At 39.0% G+C, this 17,625-nt stretch overlaps 1 protein-coding gene across 1 annotated transcript; it reads right to left on the reverse strand.

Annotated features, from left to right (window-relative positions):
- Positions 1–559: 559 nt before the first annotated feature.
- LOC126403961 (copper chaperone for superoxide dismutase-like) lies at positions 560–14,972 on the reverse strand. The gene is made up of 8 exons (XM_050066851.1): positions 14,808–14,972; positions 14,466–14,538; positions 10,558–10,695; positions 7,499–7,673; positions 4,810–4,870; positions 4,362–4,439; positions 4,113–4,216; positions 560–1,975 (listed from the first exon to the last, which is right to left on the reverse strand). The coding sequence occupies exons 1-8, from the start codon at positions 14,940–14,942 to the stop codon at positions 1,816–1,818; spliced, it is 924 nt and encodes a 307-aa protein (XP_049922808.1). The 5' UTR covers positions 14,943–14,972; the 3' UTR covers positions 560–1,815.
- Between the last annotated feature and the right edge of the window lie 2,653 nt (positions 14,973–17,625).

The following is a 17,625-nucleotide window of genomic DNA, read 5'->3' on the forward strand; positions in this document are numbered from 1 at the left end:
GAACATATAGAAAACGACATGTAAACATGTTGTCTTACCTTAACCGTGTGCTGCCGTGTTTGTTTACCATCTAGCTCTGCTTTCCAAAGCGCGGCCGAAATATCGCGAGAACAAGCAGCGATCTCATACCGCCACATTTTGTTTTCACAATTAGGAAATGCACTCTTACAAACCAATTTACTTTGCCTAACTGATCTCCGACTTGTTGCCTGTAATCTCCGGTAATGCCCTCCACCCGGAGTAGTATCCAGCTGGGCTTTATCTAGAGCTGCTTGTTCTCGCGAGATTTCAGGCACGGTATGACGCTTTGGAAAGCAGAGCTAGATGGTAAACAAACATGGCACCACACCAGTAAGGTAAGACAACACGTTTACATGTCGTTTTCTATATGTTCTCTGACATTTATCCTAACAATATGAGGCGGTCTTTGTGGAAAAAAAGCTTGTTTAGTGGACTAACTTTGCACTTGAAGGTTGCCCGTTCACTTACGTTTTAACAGGTCTGACGCTACTATGCACCCCGGCTGTATCTAGGCTAACGGCTAACATGCTAACTATTATTTCTATGTCACTAGTCACTTGAAACAAATTTAGGACGATAGGAGGCAGGTTGAAATAAACCGAAATTTCCCTTTAACTTTTAACGTGTACTTGGTATGGGCACCTTGGGGCTACGAGCAGAGATGTATAAAATACAGGTGAAACAAAAAGCTCTACAAATTGTGGCCCATCCTGTTCATCTCCTATGTAAAGAATGCATAGAAATGCCCTTGGGAAGAGGCTATAGAGCTGCTGCAGAGACCTGCAAAAGTCTTTCACACCAAATTCAATGACTTTGCTAAATTTGTAACCACCATTCGCACTGGAACCATGTTTGTTACTGCTGTCTGTACTATGCATGTTGTGGTATTCATTGTGATCTTATTGTGATGTAAAGCCAAAGGCAAATCCCCATGTTTGTGGACTATAAAGATTAGAAATATTGTAATTATTATTTTTTGTGAAAAGTAAGATTCTTTTTGTTTAACCAGAAACAGCCCAAAATCACTATCGTTATTTAAATGGAGTCTGGTGGGTTTGGTGAATAGCGATTTTGGGGCTGTTTCTGGTTAAGCCATGTATCAGCCATGTATCAGCCATGTATCCCTTATTTTTAGCTATCAATTTTTCAATGAGACGTAATCTGTCTAGTTGGTTGACTGCAGCTGGTGGGCTTTTAGACAGTAAATATACTTTAATATAAGCATCACACCATTTTGTAATCCTATTTGTGTGTTGATTTTCCTCAAAAACTCAAAAATGTAAATATATATTTTCATCATTTACCCCCATTATTACTATAACTGATTTCTGAAAGCTTGCATAATTAACTTGGACACTTTAATACCGAACTGAAGCGCATTTATCTCAGTCAGTGCATCAATTTAGACTGTGATGAGACAGTTGTGTCAGAGGCGGCTGGTTAAACAAACATATAACAGTATTAACGGACATCTAGCTAATCAAAGGTGACTTTCACAAAGTCCCAGGCGGTTGTAATCTGCTTTAGTGCTTTTAAAATCCTCAGAGGACAGCAACCGCAGCTGCAAGAGGGTTTGATTTTATCACAGAGAGAAAAAACAACAACAGGAAAATAAGGCCATTTTTCTTTGGTCGTCTGTCCAGCTGTCTGGAAACATACTCCTCAGTGCTCTGTCTACCTCGCTTCGGCTCTGACCTTCTGTCAACAAAAGTCCTCTGCGTTTCTCGTAAATGTGCCCCTTTCGTTCAAACTGTCCAACACAGGTTACGCAGGTTACATATTTGGCTGGCGGTGTCAGAGGTGCGCTGCCGGCGTCTCTGTGCTGGCCTTGCTCCGACCTTTCCCCGCTATCGGCAAGTCTCTCTCCTCCCACAGCGTGACCCCATCACAGGCACAAATTTGTTTGGGGTTCTGGAAAAGACCTGCTGATCGGGCGATGATCCCACAAGCCAGTCTGTAGAGGATAAGACAAGAGACAGTGTTTGAAACAAATGAGAAAATCAGCTTCTTGTAACTGTTTTTGTGTCTAAAGCCCTGTTTCCACCAAACACTTTAGGTATGGCACCTTTGGAACCAGAAGTAACCCTTCAGACATGGTACCTAGACCCTAGTGTTTCCACCGAAACAGTACCCTAAAATGTGGGCGGGATTGTTGTCACTCACTGCTCCGTCTAGCACTCAGCGTGTTTCCTCCTTTATCAGTCTGCAGCTCGTTTATCGTCCACAGAACGAGGTTGCACGCCAACATTTTCAGAACAAAATAGAACAGGCTGCAGTGAGAGTCTCTCTCCATGGGATATTTAAAAATAGCAGGTTTGTGCATTTAGTCCTTCTCAGGCAAGCTCAGGGGTTTAGTGTTGTTGGAGCCCACAGGAACGACGCTCCACAATGGGTTTTTTTTTTCTCAGAGTGAGTATTAGAATATGTTCACATAACCTGGCCGAAATTAATATATGTAAACACTTGAAGATCCACTCATTACTAAAAGTGTATGTCATATAAAAACTAAAGTGATGGTAAAAGTTGTCACTGAGAGGCCATGTTTACACGAAAACGATTCACTGAAAACAGAATCGTTTTTCATTTTCATTTTGAAAAAAGTTCCGCGTTTAGACGAAGTTTTGATAACAATTGCCGTGCACACAGATCCGCAAAAATGACCAAAAACGCTGCAGTATACATGCCCAGATCCGCAAAAATGACCAAAAACGCTGCAGTATACATGCCAGGCCAGTAGTTGGTGGTGTGACGTTTGTCTGGAAGGACAACAAGGTGGAGTTGCTTCAGTAAATCTACACTATGAAGGGGAAGCGTTGATAAATTCAACAGGGTGAGCAGCACAAACAGAGCTTGGGAGTCCGCCATTGTTGTTGTGATGGTCGACTTTCTCGCGCATGCCTAGTGACTGGAACCATAATGCGCATGTGCGAAAAGTCTCCATTGTCAGAGGAGCTGCATATTGCAAGTTTACATGACAACGGAAACGGTGCTGTTTCCAAAACGCTGGTGTCGTGTAAACGATCGGCCAAAACGCAACTAAAGTTTACCGTTTTCAGTTGAAATCGTTGTCGTATAAACGGGACCTGAAATTTAAGGCGTGTTGATGGATTCATGTCATCAACTCATGCATTGAGCAACATTACAAGTTAACATTCCACCTTTAAAGTCGTCTGCAGTCGGCCCAGTGAAGTAAGTTACTTTTTTCTCAGACTCCAGCTGCTGCAGTTACAGTTTACTAATAAAACTCTCCACAGTATGAACAGTGGTTACATGAGCCTCAAAACCAGCCACAACTCAGCCCTGAGCAGAGTGACCGTCCTCTATTGACCAATCAGACTGCAGTGTTCACAGCTCCACCTTTTAGTACCAGATCTGTGTGCTAGGTACCCCAACAGAGGGGGGACCAAACATGGGGACGGTACAGAACGGTTCCATTGGTACCATCCATAACTTTTCACAGTGGAAACACCATCAGTAATTTATATTGCAGCAAAATGTATCTAGTGGACTGAAAAAGCAATTGATGTCATTATTGCAGTAGGCTGCCAAAAGTTTAATTTGTATTTCTAATATAATTTATATAGTAAAAAAATCCATACTTGGCATCTGTGTGATGATGTGATATTGCCACACAAAAAGATTCTGATACTATGCTTTATCGAATTTTCCCCCACCCTTAATGAGATCAACAGTTTTTGAAGTTGGCCCAGTACTGAGCTGGAGCGCTGCACCCATCACCCACGAAACAGGCTGCAATGTAAACACTCAGGGCATGTTCAAGTTAACATTTATTTAAGCAGCACTACTGAGAGGAGAGAGAGGCAATGCAGTAACAGAATCTTGATCCATATTTTATCAGCGCTGCCTAGTTTGACAGTTTGACTGCAGTATACAGGCAGTGACTGACATGACTGACATCCTCGGCTCTGACTGGTTGTTGCTGATGGCGCCTCAGTATTAGAAGCAGTAGGAAGAGGAGCGGGGACATGATTTCTTTCACAGACTATCTGTGTCATGTACTTCTTTCAGATATAGAAACAAATATGACAGTATAAGCTACCAACTGCAGCTTTTAATCACTGCTGACCCACCTCTCCCCAGAGTTCCCAGTCAGTTTGGAGAGAGGGTGACTGCCTCGACCCAGGTCGTCTTCGCCTGCATCCACCACCAGCGATCGGCCAATCACATCCCATACCTGCAGCGTGGGCAACACATCGATGAAGAAGAAATTAAAAGTTGGCTTTCTTTTGGGAATCAGATGTTGATATATGAAATCTTTGCTTCTTAAAACTACTCACCTGCCTTACTACTAGTGCTAAACATGTGTGTATGTGTGTTACCTTTAGCTGACCGTCCTCTTGTCGAAAAGACGCTCTGCCATCTGGTCCAGCCATGACATTCCCCAGATCACCTACATGCTGTACAACAAACACACAGTGAATAAATAACGCTGAGCCACACAGCGTGAAAGTCAGGATACACCACCTTAGACTTACAGCTCTGTCACACACACTTTATTGGAAATGTAGCACCTGAAGCAGAACTGCTCAAAATGGCTCCTGCGGGACACATTTGGCAATCTGAGAGAAGTGTCAGATCTTACATTTGGCTTGAGTTGAAATTTTTATTAAATCTCAGGAGGGATTTTGTCAGAATTCATTATTTACTGACGCCATTTACATCTAAACGGTCTGGCACGGATGATCTACAGCACAGAGCAGCCTCCAAAAAATATAAAAGTGAACGATTATATGGGAAGTTATTTTTGAGGAACAGATATGACCGTACCCTTTCTGAGTCTCCTGGACCACCGTGTTGTCTTCCAAAGGGGTTATAGTGCTCTCCACAGCTGGAAGAAGAAGAAGAGGAAATTAAATCTAATTAAACATCAATGAAAAAAGTTAGTTTATATTGCAATTTCGTACGACAGCAATATACGTTTAACTACGGATGCCACTGCTGTTCACTGTCCGCCACGAACAAAGCCAAGACACTAAAACCCTGGATGGATTTTAAAGATCAGGGTTTCCCACACTTTTTAACCGACGAATTGTCATTAGTTTTCTGCAATATTTTATCCCATTTCCATGCCTTCATTTAAGTAGTTTAAAATAGGTACATTATTAAACACTTCCCAGGCATTTAACAATAAGCAAACTGCTCGTGTTGATAAATTTACTCACTTGTTAGACATTCCCGCCGCTAACTACCTGCATATGCCAATAGACCAGCCAACTTTTATCTTAGTGAGGAGGTGTGGTTGACCCCATTTATAGGTGTGATACATTCTTTTAACAGGTGTGATTGGTTGTCAGAGACACACCCTTTGTGACACCGACTGTGAAAGTGATGTCATTATTAGTGTGATCGGTGATCACTCTGTTGATAAAAGGTTGAGACGGTTTTCCAAGTATCTTAGTGTTGTGATCATTTTATTTCTGGTGTTACAGTGTCATTGCATTAGGTGGGAAATGTGTGTGTATCCCTAATGACATCAACCACACAAAATATTCCTGCACGATCTTATCTGTAGCATTTCATTAACTCACTGTCATCCAAAGTTTGGAGAATATTTCTCCGACCTCTTTGTGTTTCCACCATTTTCTCCTCTGATTAAGAAACTCTTAAGGCTCTTAAAAGTCCTCCTCTTTACTCCGAACAGTGTTTCACCATAGGAGTTCTTTTAAGGTCTACGATGCTCTGTGAGTAACTTTTATCTTTACAAAGACCTGGTCTTAACTTTAAGAGGAAATTCTAAGAAATGTCACAATCTTATGAATACAGCCCCAGACCGGTACATATGGGTCCTTGGTAAAATGTCAAGGCCACGCCCCTTTTGGGGGTAGAAAACTGAAGATCCTTGTAATTTTTGACAAGTTTGTGTGCATTTATTATTATTAAACTAACATTTGTTTTATGGACATGTCTAATGATAAATTTTTGCTAATTTGTCTGAATCTGACCGTTCTTGATACGATAATAAAGGACAGTTGATTGGCGTCATGACCTTTCAGTCTTCCCTCGTTCAAGCAAATCAATGACTACACACTGGCCAGTAGTTAGTCAGTTTGGGTAAGCCTGTTAGAAGATATCGTGGGTTGCAGGCGGTCATCAATTGACATGCAGCATTTTGAGTAAGTTATTAATAACTTACAGAAACTTTGTGCAATAATCCAACTTCTACCTTCTCATCCCATCTTTCTACCTCTCTAACACAGCAAGCAGCTTTATCATTAGTGCTGCTGCGCTCTGGCTTTCCGTTATTTAGCTTTTGCCCACGATTGGCCAGTAACATTGTTACAGTCAGACCTTTTTTAAACCCAGAAAGATGCTGAAATACTCACTCACGCTTTCATTACCAGCCATTTAGACCACTGCAATTCCCTTTTCACCGGACTGCCCGAAAAGTCAATAAGAAAACTACAGTTAGTCCAAAATGCTGCAGCCAGAGTGTTGACCAAAACAAGGAAAATGGATCACAGTACCCCACTGCTGAAGTCACTACACTGCCTAAGCATCTCTCTGTCCACACTGAATCCGTTACATATGCATTTCTCTTATGTCATGTAAACACACCACTGTACCTATTAGCTGTGTGCTCATGAAAACAAACCATGTAGGTCATTGGCTGTATGCTGGAGATCATACTTGACACGTGACCACTTAAAAGATGGGTGAGTACTTTCTGTCTTCCTACATTTGTGCTTTTTATAACAGAAAACACATGTTTTATATCGTGATATTTACTGGAAATGGCACACAACACAGCCAACAGCAGGTGGGTTGTTATTAGTGATGGTCATTCCCAGAAACTTTCAGCTCTGGTTTGAGGTTTTGCGGGTTGGGTTCGGAGCACTGTCTAGCGCATTTGTTTGCGGGTTCAACAGGACGGATTGGCTCTGGTGATCTGGCCCGGATATTACTTGGCGATCATGATATAACTGGTGATTTAATTAAATATGTATATTTGATTCAATCACAAGGTATCGTTAGGTGTTGTTTGTAAAAAAACAACATATTCATACCAACTATTTGATCAAGGCTCAGCTGAGATTTAGTTGGGGCTGACAGTCTGATGCTCCTGTACTGTGTGATTAAACTGCAGCAGCCTCCCACTCAAGCAGCTATCCATCAGCAGTAACTGTCACCAGCATGATACGATTTACCGCACTGACAGTGGATATTCAGTTTCTTATGTACCTCAGATCTTACTGTGAAAGCAGGGTTGGAAATTAGCACCTGTCACCAGACAAATGCTATTAAAATATGCAAGTGGCTGCTAGATTTGCTTCACTTCACAGCCCAAAAAATGTACACCAGTATTCCAAACCTTTCCAAAACATTCTGTTAATTTCAAACCAGTTTCTCTAATTTTATAACTTCTCCAGGAATCTAATGACCATGGGATCCCTGAAAGATGCTCCAGTCTGCCCAAACACCCCTTATATTATCTGCTTTTATAAAGCAGCAGTCCTACCTGAGGCAGTCTCGTGTGAGGTCCCCCAGAGCGTGGACATGAAGGCCGTGGAGTCCGGGCTCCAACCCGTCAATTGTCCCATCAATCAAGCACCGCTCCTCAGACAGCTGCAGGAAACGCACCACCCCTTGAATCTTTCCTTCACCAGCCAGCATGGCCACTGCTAAACCCAGGTCTGTCATAAAAAAACAACAACCCACAGACATCCTCAACAACGTCTGTGTTTATGTTTGTGATCTTGTTGACACTCCCTCACATCTGGACATGTCGAGATGGTGTTCAGTTGTTGCTGCAGTTCAAATGTGGAATAAGAATGCATCACAAATGCGTCTCCAGTGACTGCCTCTGATCAGATTATGTTTCCCGGCTCATATTTGATTTTATCTGAGGGAAACTGTGACTTCAAATCCCTGTCTGATATCTTGTGCAGGGCAAATCAGCCATAACCAACTGTGTCTGAGAGGCTCTGTGCTAAACGTGTACTACAAAGTTAATCCTCAATGCTCAGGAGTGTATTTAAATTCATACTACACTATATATCAGCTCATTTATGATTAACTGTGACCACCTCAGTGTGATCACATCCCAGTGCAATCATACTTCTGGTTAGACCTCTGTACCTGTGATATGTTTATCCAGGATGTGTTATAGTGACGTGAACAGCACCAGTGTCTCAACAACTGAAGCTCTATTTAAGTTGAAAGTATATTTGCTCTGTAGAGAGATCAATGACAGCACCACTAACAAGTTTAGTAACTGACTTTTGTCCACCAGTTTACAATAAAAGCAAAATGACCATGACCATACGGCTGGGTATAAATACATCATACCTTAAAAGTATCAACTGAAATAACCCAGTACTGAGCAGTATTGAAACTTGTTTGGCACAGGGAAACGGAGATCTGTGTGGGTACATGAGACCCTAAGAAAAGAGGGTGGGTCATGGGGAGTACCTCCAGTTGGTCCAGGAGCTTCACATCCATGATGGCCGTTTCTAGGCATATTTTAGGATGACTCGGGAGCAGTTTGACAACCTGCTGTCTGTCGTCAGGACGTATAGCTCTGGGTATTCAGCAACCACTACCACCACCAATTTCTCGTCCATTTTACTAACTGTAAAATTGTTGTCATGACCACCACAGAAGGCCTGCCTCTCAAATCCTCAGATTGGACAATGGGAAAAAAGATGACGAAAAAAAGAGATGACGTGGGGCCTTCTTCTGCTCTGAAAAAAGAAATGAAAATGAAGTACTCTATCCTCCTGGGACCCGAACTTTTGTTTGGTATGCTAACTAACTATGCAACTAAACAATGTCCTCAAATGAGACGACAGTAAAGTCCCAATGTCCACTAACGAGACAATAGTAAAGTTCCCATGTCCTTTAACGAGCTGAATATTCCCGATGTCTTCAAGATGTCTTCAAATTAGCACTTCCTAGGTAACAGCGTCTTATCTTGATACTGTTGCTAAAACTGGTCAAATTTGTTGCCATATCAAACTACAAACATTATTAATCACAAATAAACAAGTTTCAACCATAAAATGTGATCAGGTCCTTGCCCACCTTTGTGTTGGGAACAGCTGCAGACTGACTTGGCAGAGATGGCTGCCATCTTGTTTTTACATGGATTAGTGTATTGTGCTCTCTATTCTATCACTAGATGGCACAAAAAGTGTCCACAAACGAGGACAACAGGTCTAAATTAAGCAGAATGAAGTAGACGGTCAAGTAATCCCAAAATGTGATGTCCTCATATGAGGACATGGGGTCTCAGGAGGATATTGGTGTCGGTATTAATTCAACGCGGTGCACAGAGAGGCAGTCAGAGCTACAGGCTACAGTGAGGCTAAAAACAGAGTTCAAATTACGTTTTTCCAAACAACTTTTTATGTCGGGGCTTCAGGACACTTGGATCACTACGGACGAGCAGTATGGAGATATTTTATGGTTTCAATTATGTGTTTTTGGACGTTTGAATCTGGGGCGCCGTAAGCCTCCATTAGGTGGAGTTGTGCTGCTACCCACTCTCCCCTGGGATCTCCGCAACTGTTGTGAGGCCACTAAAACTTCACCTGAGCCTCCATCGGCATATGGGTGAGTAGATAATGGCTGAATTTTCATTTTTGGGTGCACTATCCCTTTAAGGGTACAGCTTTGGGTACTGATAACGTATTTTTTTAAACAGTACCCAGCCCTGTGTAGCACTATGGAGCTGTTTTTGGATGACTGGGTCACTGTTTTGCTTAAGGTCCCACATGTACACACACCCATGCAGGTGACACAATACACCTGCACAGGTCCTGCCAATGGTCTCACACAATTCAACTGATCAGCAGTTGGAGGTAACCCATTAAGCTATGCTGCAAGGTGCCAACAAAGGTAAGGAAGAAGAAGAAGGCTGGTAAATACACTCTAAATACTCGATTTAAAATGCTTTAAAAAATTACTACGCAATTGTTTTATATATAAGGAAGGAAATGCACTAGACACGTTTGTTAGACCTCAAGGATACACAGTCAGTTTTGGGGAGCGACACCACATGGAAACACAACTTTAGTTTGTTTACAACAAAACCCCACAGGGCACCTTTAAGGCATTCAGGAATAATAACGAAAAGACTGTTTAAAAATTCATCCTCACACACACACACACACACACCAACGTTGTGTGTGTTTTCACATTTCACTTTACAAAAGAGGCCTGCACAGTCTTATAAAACAGTCTGCAACTGATTTAAATGAGTAAATATCTGATTTGAGAAAACAAAGACAAGACTCTTTATGTGTCTGAGAATTAATTTGCTGTGTGTAAATTAATTAGATTATAGTGCATATTAATGTAGGAATATACAGAACACATTTTCTTTATTTATTTATCTATCTAGTTATTTATAATATATTTTATAAAATCCATAAATTACCACAAGATTTTAAATCTGACTCGACTTTTGGTACTTGTACATTTTCAATACGTGATGCTACAGACACATTTTGGTCGGTACTTTAGAGTCTAGAGGTGTGATAACCAGCCTCTCTCCTGTCCTGTGGTTTCTCTCACCTTGCTCTGATCCTCCGATGCCTTTCAGCACGGCTCTGCGTCCGGTGCTCTCTATCAGAGCCTGAACCTCTGCAGTGGTCAGAGTCGACTCCACCAACACCTCCTCCTTACCCACATCGACACTGACAGACTGTACTCCTGCACACATGTGAACAGAGGTGCAAATTATCAATTGACAGACACAAAAACAGACCAGTAACACACATGCAGACAAAAATTAAATTCAATTGTATAACCAACTGAATACTCCTGTGTCATGTGTCCACTTTTCCATTATGTCACATCTATGAGCAGTTTCTGTGCTTATCTGTGTTTGTGAAATGGATATGGGACTCTTTAGGTCAATTTTTTAAACAATTTCTCACAAGATTCCTGAAAAAGGATGATGAAATTTGGTTCAAGTTGTAGGAGCAAAGAGAGACAATGTTCTGAGACTGGTATTTTAGTTGTATAAATTTTGTTTGCAGATTCCCAGAGGAATTTCCTTAAAAGAGCTGCTCCGTTTGACCTGAATAATTAATAATTAATAATTTCTTAAATAATGGAAACATTACTCTTTTATATGTCGTTTGGTACAGAAAGCTTGCCTGTAGACATATTGCACGCATTTTGCATTTTCAGCTGACCTGCACTCGCGTACAGTCTCTAGGTTACAAAATCTAAGCATTCAATAGTACTTAATTAATTGGAAGTGTACCAATTGAAAGTTGTCTCTATGTAGCCTATATGCCAGTCTTATTCTTATTCTTATTTTATTTTATCTTATCTTATCTTACTTTATTTTGTATTATTATTTTTTTATTTTTTTTATTTGTTTTGTTTTATTTTATTCTATTTTGTTTTATTCTATTTTAGTTTAGTTTATTTTATCTTATTTTATTTTGTTTTATTTTAATTTATCTTATTTTATTTCATTTCATCTATTTTATTTTATTTATTATATTTTATTTCATTTCATTTTAATTAATCTTATTTTATTTCTTTTCATTTTATTTATTTTATCTTATTTCATTTTGTTTTATTTTAATTTATCTTAATTTATTTCATTTGATTTTATCTATTTTATTTTATTTTGTTTATTTTATTTTATTTTAATTTATCTTATTTTATTTTATTTTATTTCATTTTATCTATTTTATTTTATTTTGTTTTATTTTATTTTATTCTATTATATTTATTTCTAAGCTTTTTTTTACTGTTTTTCTTCATGTCTCATTATTCTTTTAATTGTCAACTACTGATCTTAATTATTATTTGATTTAATTTTATGTTATTACTTTTTGAACGGTTTTATTTATTTACTTTTTATTCTTACAGGTCGGTTGTCGATCTTATTATTATTCAAACTGATTGATTATGATTATTTTAATTTTTATCTTGTGGCTGCAGCTCCATGGTAGCTCACACGTTGCGCAGCACATTGTGCTTCCACTCGGAATAAAACATGCTATATAAATCAAGTTTTGCTTTGCTTGCCTGCTGTAATTCCAGCCAAATTACATATTTATTTCTACAACACTTCCCAAGAAATTATTAGGGATCTGCAGACGTGTAAAAGCCTGTACATGTTACTTGATAATTTATGCATTTTAATAAGGGCTGCACAATATATCCAATATTTACCGTCAGCACAATACCAACATGTCCGACACAGGCATCACCAAGGGCTGCTTGAACTGCGATATATTGTATATTTACTGTGCCATTCATGCATACACTGCATCTCATGTTGAAACAGTGGCGTCAGGTGACTTTAGGCCGACTAGTTTTTAAAGTATCATGGGTTGTTGTTATCACACTGTCCATGATGTGTCTGTGTTTTTGTTCTGGTGCTCCACACAGATCTGACACCTGTCCGCCTGCACACCTGTTCTCATCCCCAGCATTTCATGGTAAAGACAAAGACAGCAGGGGCAGCAGGGAGGTCCCCAGAGACCACTGGGAGACATTACATGTGTTTTAAGCTTAATAAAATACAACCGCATTCACAAATATGTAGAATATTACTACAGACATTATAGTTATCTTTCAATGCAACGTCTACTGTGACTGCAGATGCTGTATTGACACGTTAGAGACGATGGTACACAATGGTAGACATTAAAACTGTATACTTCATTATTTGTTTATATATCACGAGTCATATCGTCATCACAGTATTCAACAAGTTATCTTATAAGGCATGTTTTCCTGATATTGTGCAGCCCTAAATTTACTGTATAACACTTAGAGTTTACTTGTAATGAAATGTACTATATAAATGAACTTGCCTTACTGAGTAACAAGACATGCTACTGTACACTGGAATGCATGAAGAAAGGGCAGCTATGAACGAGTGACTGATAAAAGCTGTCTGACATAATCTGCTGTGTCATGGTGCTCTATCTGTGTCAACTTGCACTGGTGCTCATACACTGACCGTTATTACACATAACAAATAACTTCCCACATTCAAAACCTTTGTTCATCTTTGTGATGATGTATTTTGCAGCTGATCCAAGAAGGTTTTCAAAAAGTTTATTTATCTTCGGAGGTAGAAGAATTTCAAATTTAGAACATCTGGAGATAGGTGGTTTTCACTGGACACAGTGAAGCAGTCAAAACAAATATTAATGGAGTAAAAAGTAAAGTAGGAAAGACGGGGGATGGTTGTGTCCCGGGGAAGTTATGACACTTTGAATTTCTCCAACCAGGAACAAACTACGAATCATCTGATCTGATGATGAAACAACATGTGAGAGTGCAAGAGAGGTGAAAAAACGCAGCACACACTAGAGTTAACTTCAGTGTTAACTTCACAAAAGGCAGCAGTTTCAACCTTGTTTTAATTTAATATCTAAATTTTGACATTTGAGGGACAAACGTGAAGTATACTGTGAATATACTTTTTGTGGTGAAATATTACAGTATGCAAACACTGGACAGTATGCTGGCAAAAATATCCTTCAATGGATAACCATGAGCAACAACAGATGGACACAATCAGACTGATTTTAAAACTCGGGTATGAAAGCATTTTGGCTATACGGTTGAAGGGAAAAGGGACCTGGACAAAAGCCACATTGTATGCAAGTAAATTACCCTAATTATGGATCACTACAAATCTGAATCGAAATTGAATCAAGAGGTGCCTGAAGATTCCCACCCCTGAGACGCACATAAATACACACACACCTACTAATTTTAACAAGTACTTTGAGTGCAGTATAAAAAGTTTTTGTCATAATCATTATTTCATAATGTTACAATTCGACAGAGGCTATGTCACAACAAACCTGGACTCACTCCCTGTGTTTGAGACTGAGTCATGCATTTTATGTTTGTGTAACAGACATAACAGCTACACCATTTGATAACAGACACATGTAACTAGTGTGTAACATTTTACATGCACCGGCGTAAGAGAGCTCAATGATACGGTCAGATATGTCAAAAATAGGGCTGCAACGATATACCAGTTTCCAGGTATACCATGATATAAAAGCGGACAGTTATCAAACCGTGTACATTGACTTATCTATAATATTGAAAAAAAAATGCAACTGGCTGGAGACTCCTCCTTTAATTTTAGTTATCTTCAATAATCCTCAATTTTCATTCTTTACGGGTCATTGGGATTGATAATGTTATAAATTCTGTAATACCGTGATACTTTCTGAGATGGTTATTGTACTGTGATTATCTCATACAGTTGCATCCATAGTCAAAAATGTTACAACTGTCCCCGGTCTCCCCTACAAGCACATTTATATTGTTCTTCTGTTCCGTACTTGAGTAAATGTACTTAGTTACCTGTCAGTTCCAGATGACAAGCAGCAGTTACTGTACAGGGAGGTGTTTCAGAGGGTGTTAACAAAGATAAATTAAGTTCTTTTACAGTCCTGGTGAACCTTTAACTGTTTTATTACCTGGTTGACCCTCCAGAGCAGCTCTTACTTTAACTGCGCAGCTCTCACATGTCATCTGCACCGCAAACTCCAGCTGTGGAGGACAAACAAAACACCTGTAGCTTATAACATATATGTATAACGTCACATCTGTAGCAGCAGCGGGTGAACTTAGCCCGTTATCTAACTGCGCAGCAACACTGGAGTCACTCACTGTAACTGTCACACAGCAGCAGCAGCAGCAGCAGCAGCTAAACAAGGCATGTTTTTGTTTTGCCGTTATTATTATTTTAATTACAGGTGAAATTGTATCGTGACGCAGCAAAACATGAGGCTAAAACATGACAAGAGTTTCTGTCAAACCTTGGTTGGTCCCGCAGAGTCCATGTTGTTTGCGTACGTCGCCGCCTGGGTGATGAAAACTGAGTTAAATAGATAACTTCCCAGTTTTCTAGAAACGGAAGCGAACCAGCTGTACCTGCTAACGGGCGCCGCCATGTTTGTGAGGACACAGTGACGTCGGCGCACGTTACCGCCGCCACGCGACGAGTACCTGCTACTGCAGCTATCGTCTGGTAGATTTCATATAAATCTGAGTGTGTTAAATCAGCCCCCTGTTTTTCTATATATATTTTTAAATACATTTTTTTAAATTTATTTAAATCTCATGTAAACATGTAAATAACAAGCTGATTGATTCTCCCTGTTTGTTTGTTATTTTTTCCCTTTTTTAAAATAAATTATTGGTCAGTTTTCAGTTTGTCACTGTTTTTTTTTGACAATTTCTATGATGTCTGACCTATAAATCACTGTTATCAATAAAGTTGGGGGGAAAAGCAACTGCATTTATCTGCTTTGTCTTTTGTAGAAGACTAATGCCTTTTCAGTATTGGTTTATTATTATTATTTTTATTTTTTTTCCATTATTCATTGTGTATTGATTGATTAAAATGCTATGAGTAAATAAAAAAAAAAATACATTAAAAAACTTATAATAAAGTATAAAGTAAAGTAGAAGTACAGAAGTATAATTACAATTTTTTGCAATCATTTATTCATTAATTCAGCCTTTATTTATAGTGAGGAGATAATTAAAACTCTTTTTATAATGACATCCAGTCAAACAGAAAAAGGAAAAAGAATAAACTACAAAAAGACACTGACTGAGAAAAGAAATGCCATTATAAATATTATTAAAAAAAACAAAAACATTAAAACTTTTCAATTGGGAAAATAATTTAATAAGTAATTTAGAATACTTAAAATGTAAAATAAAATATTGTTATATAAAAACTCCTACAATTTTGCCACAAAAGTAGATAATTTGATTGATTAAAAAATATATTAAATGTAAAATACAGTTACGATTACAAGCATAGTTTAGGAAGTTTAGGATTCAATTTCTAAAATGTCCAAAAGATATCAGTGAATTGAATTTAATAAGGAACTGTATTTTCTTCCAGGAGTCAGATGCATTATAGTTAAAAGCAGCTTTCCCAAGTTTGGACCTGTAACTTGTGAAACGTAAAGCAAGAGCCTGTCAGAATGACCCCTGTAAGGGTCACATTTTTATATATTAATTGTTGCATTTTAATAGTGTGGTTTGTAAAAGTGGTACCTATTTCATAAACTGTTGTTTAGGTTACCTCCAGTGCATCACACTTATTAGAATGATTATATGTTTTAAAGTATATGCAAGATTTTACTCTGCAAATACAGCTAATGAATAGAGAGAATAGAGAATTTTTTCAACTTTTCTTCTTCACCGTTTAAAGACAGAGGGACTTCCTTAACTTTAGATGTGGTTTTCACAAGGTGATGGGACAGAATTCTTCTTTTGTTTTTTAAATCAATACGTAGTCTTTCAAATCAATCTGCACACACACTGCAACAATAACATCACTCTGACAAGTGACAACAGCTAATACAGCAGCAGTCATTCAGTCATGTTAATCATGACAGATCGCTGGCAGGTGATATGGATAAATCTTAAATCATAGTGTCATGGAGGGGCTGTAGCAGAAGAAGAAGAGCAGCTGCACCAGTTGGAAGGTCGGTGGCTCGACGCCTGGCCCCTGCAGCCTACATGTCAAAGTGTCCTTGGGCAAGATGCTGAACCCCCAGGTGCCCCCGATGGCTGTGCCATTGTTGTGTGAGTGTGTGTGAATGTTTATTTCATGAGCAGGTGACCTTGTATGGTGGCCTCAGCCATCGGTTTATGAATATGTGTGTGAATGGTGCCTGTACTGTAAAGTGCTTTGAGTGGTTGCAAGAAAAGCCCTATATAAGTGCAGCCTATTTACCCTATGTATTTTGTTATTATGATACTATATATAAATATAATATATATAAATATATAATAATATATATAATAATATATAATATACATATTTTATATTGTGATAAAGTGCAAAAAAACAACCCAGATATAAATGTATATTGTGACCAATCCAGTAAATGACATAAAGCACTTCATGAACTTGACACAAAAATCACAATATTGCTACACAGCAGTCCTGCTCATTGATATCAGAGACTATAAAATGATGGCCGTAGCTATGTAGCTGATGTTACCCAATGGTAAGTGGACTCCTGTTTTAAAGTCTCGAGTTCTGCATCTTTGCCGTCGCCATCTTGGATTTTTGGATCCAGATGTGACCATATTTGGACATGTAGGTGGAGCTGTAGAGGAGTGAGGGGTGGATCTGACCCACAGATTAAAGTGACCGCTCGTATACAGCCTGTCACTCAAAGACACCTGCCCTTAATTATGTGCAATTTTAAGCCTTAACAAAATGTAAATGGGTGAGTTCTATAAAAATTCACCTCGTGTACAGTTATCACAAATGTTGAAATTAACTATAGAGAGCAAAACTGTTTTTGCGCCAGGTTGTAAATATGTTCATTTCTGCTCTAAAGATGGGTATTCATTGAGGATTCAATCCTTCTGGAGCTGCCCTCAAGTGGCCATTAGTAGAACTGCAGTTTTTGGCACTAAGGGCACATTATGCTCGACACTTGATATGCATACATACAACAGACTGTATATAATGATAGACACGTTTCCACTTACAAAACTGTACAACAACTGTACAAACTTAATGGCAAAATATCCCGGATACAGCTGCTGCCATCCTGCGCTGGTGGAGCTAGAGTCTGCAAAGTAGCGATCTTCTCCACT

The sequence above is a fragment of the Epinephelus moara genome, chromosome 17 (genome assembly GCF_006386435.1).
Source record: "Epinephelus moara isolate mb chromosome 17, YSFRI_EMoa_1.0, whole genome shotgun sequence".
NCBI classification, from domain to species: domain Eukaryota; kingdom Metazoa; phylum Chordata; class Actinopteri; order Perciformes; family Serranidae; genus Epinephelus; species Epinephelus moara.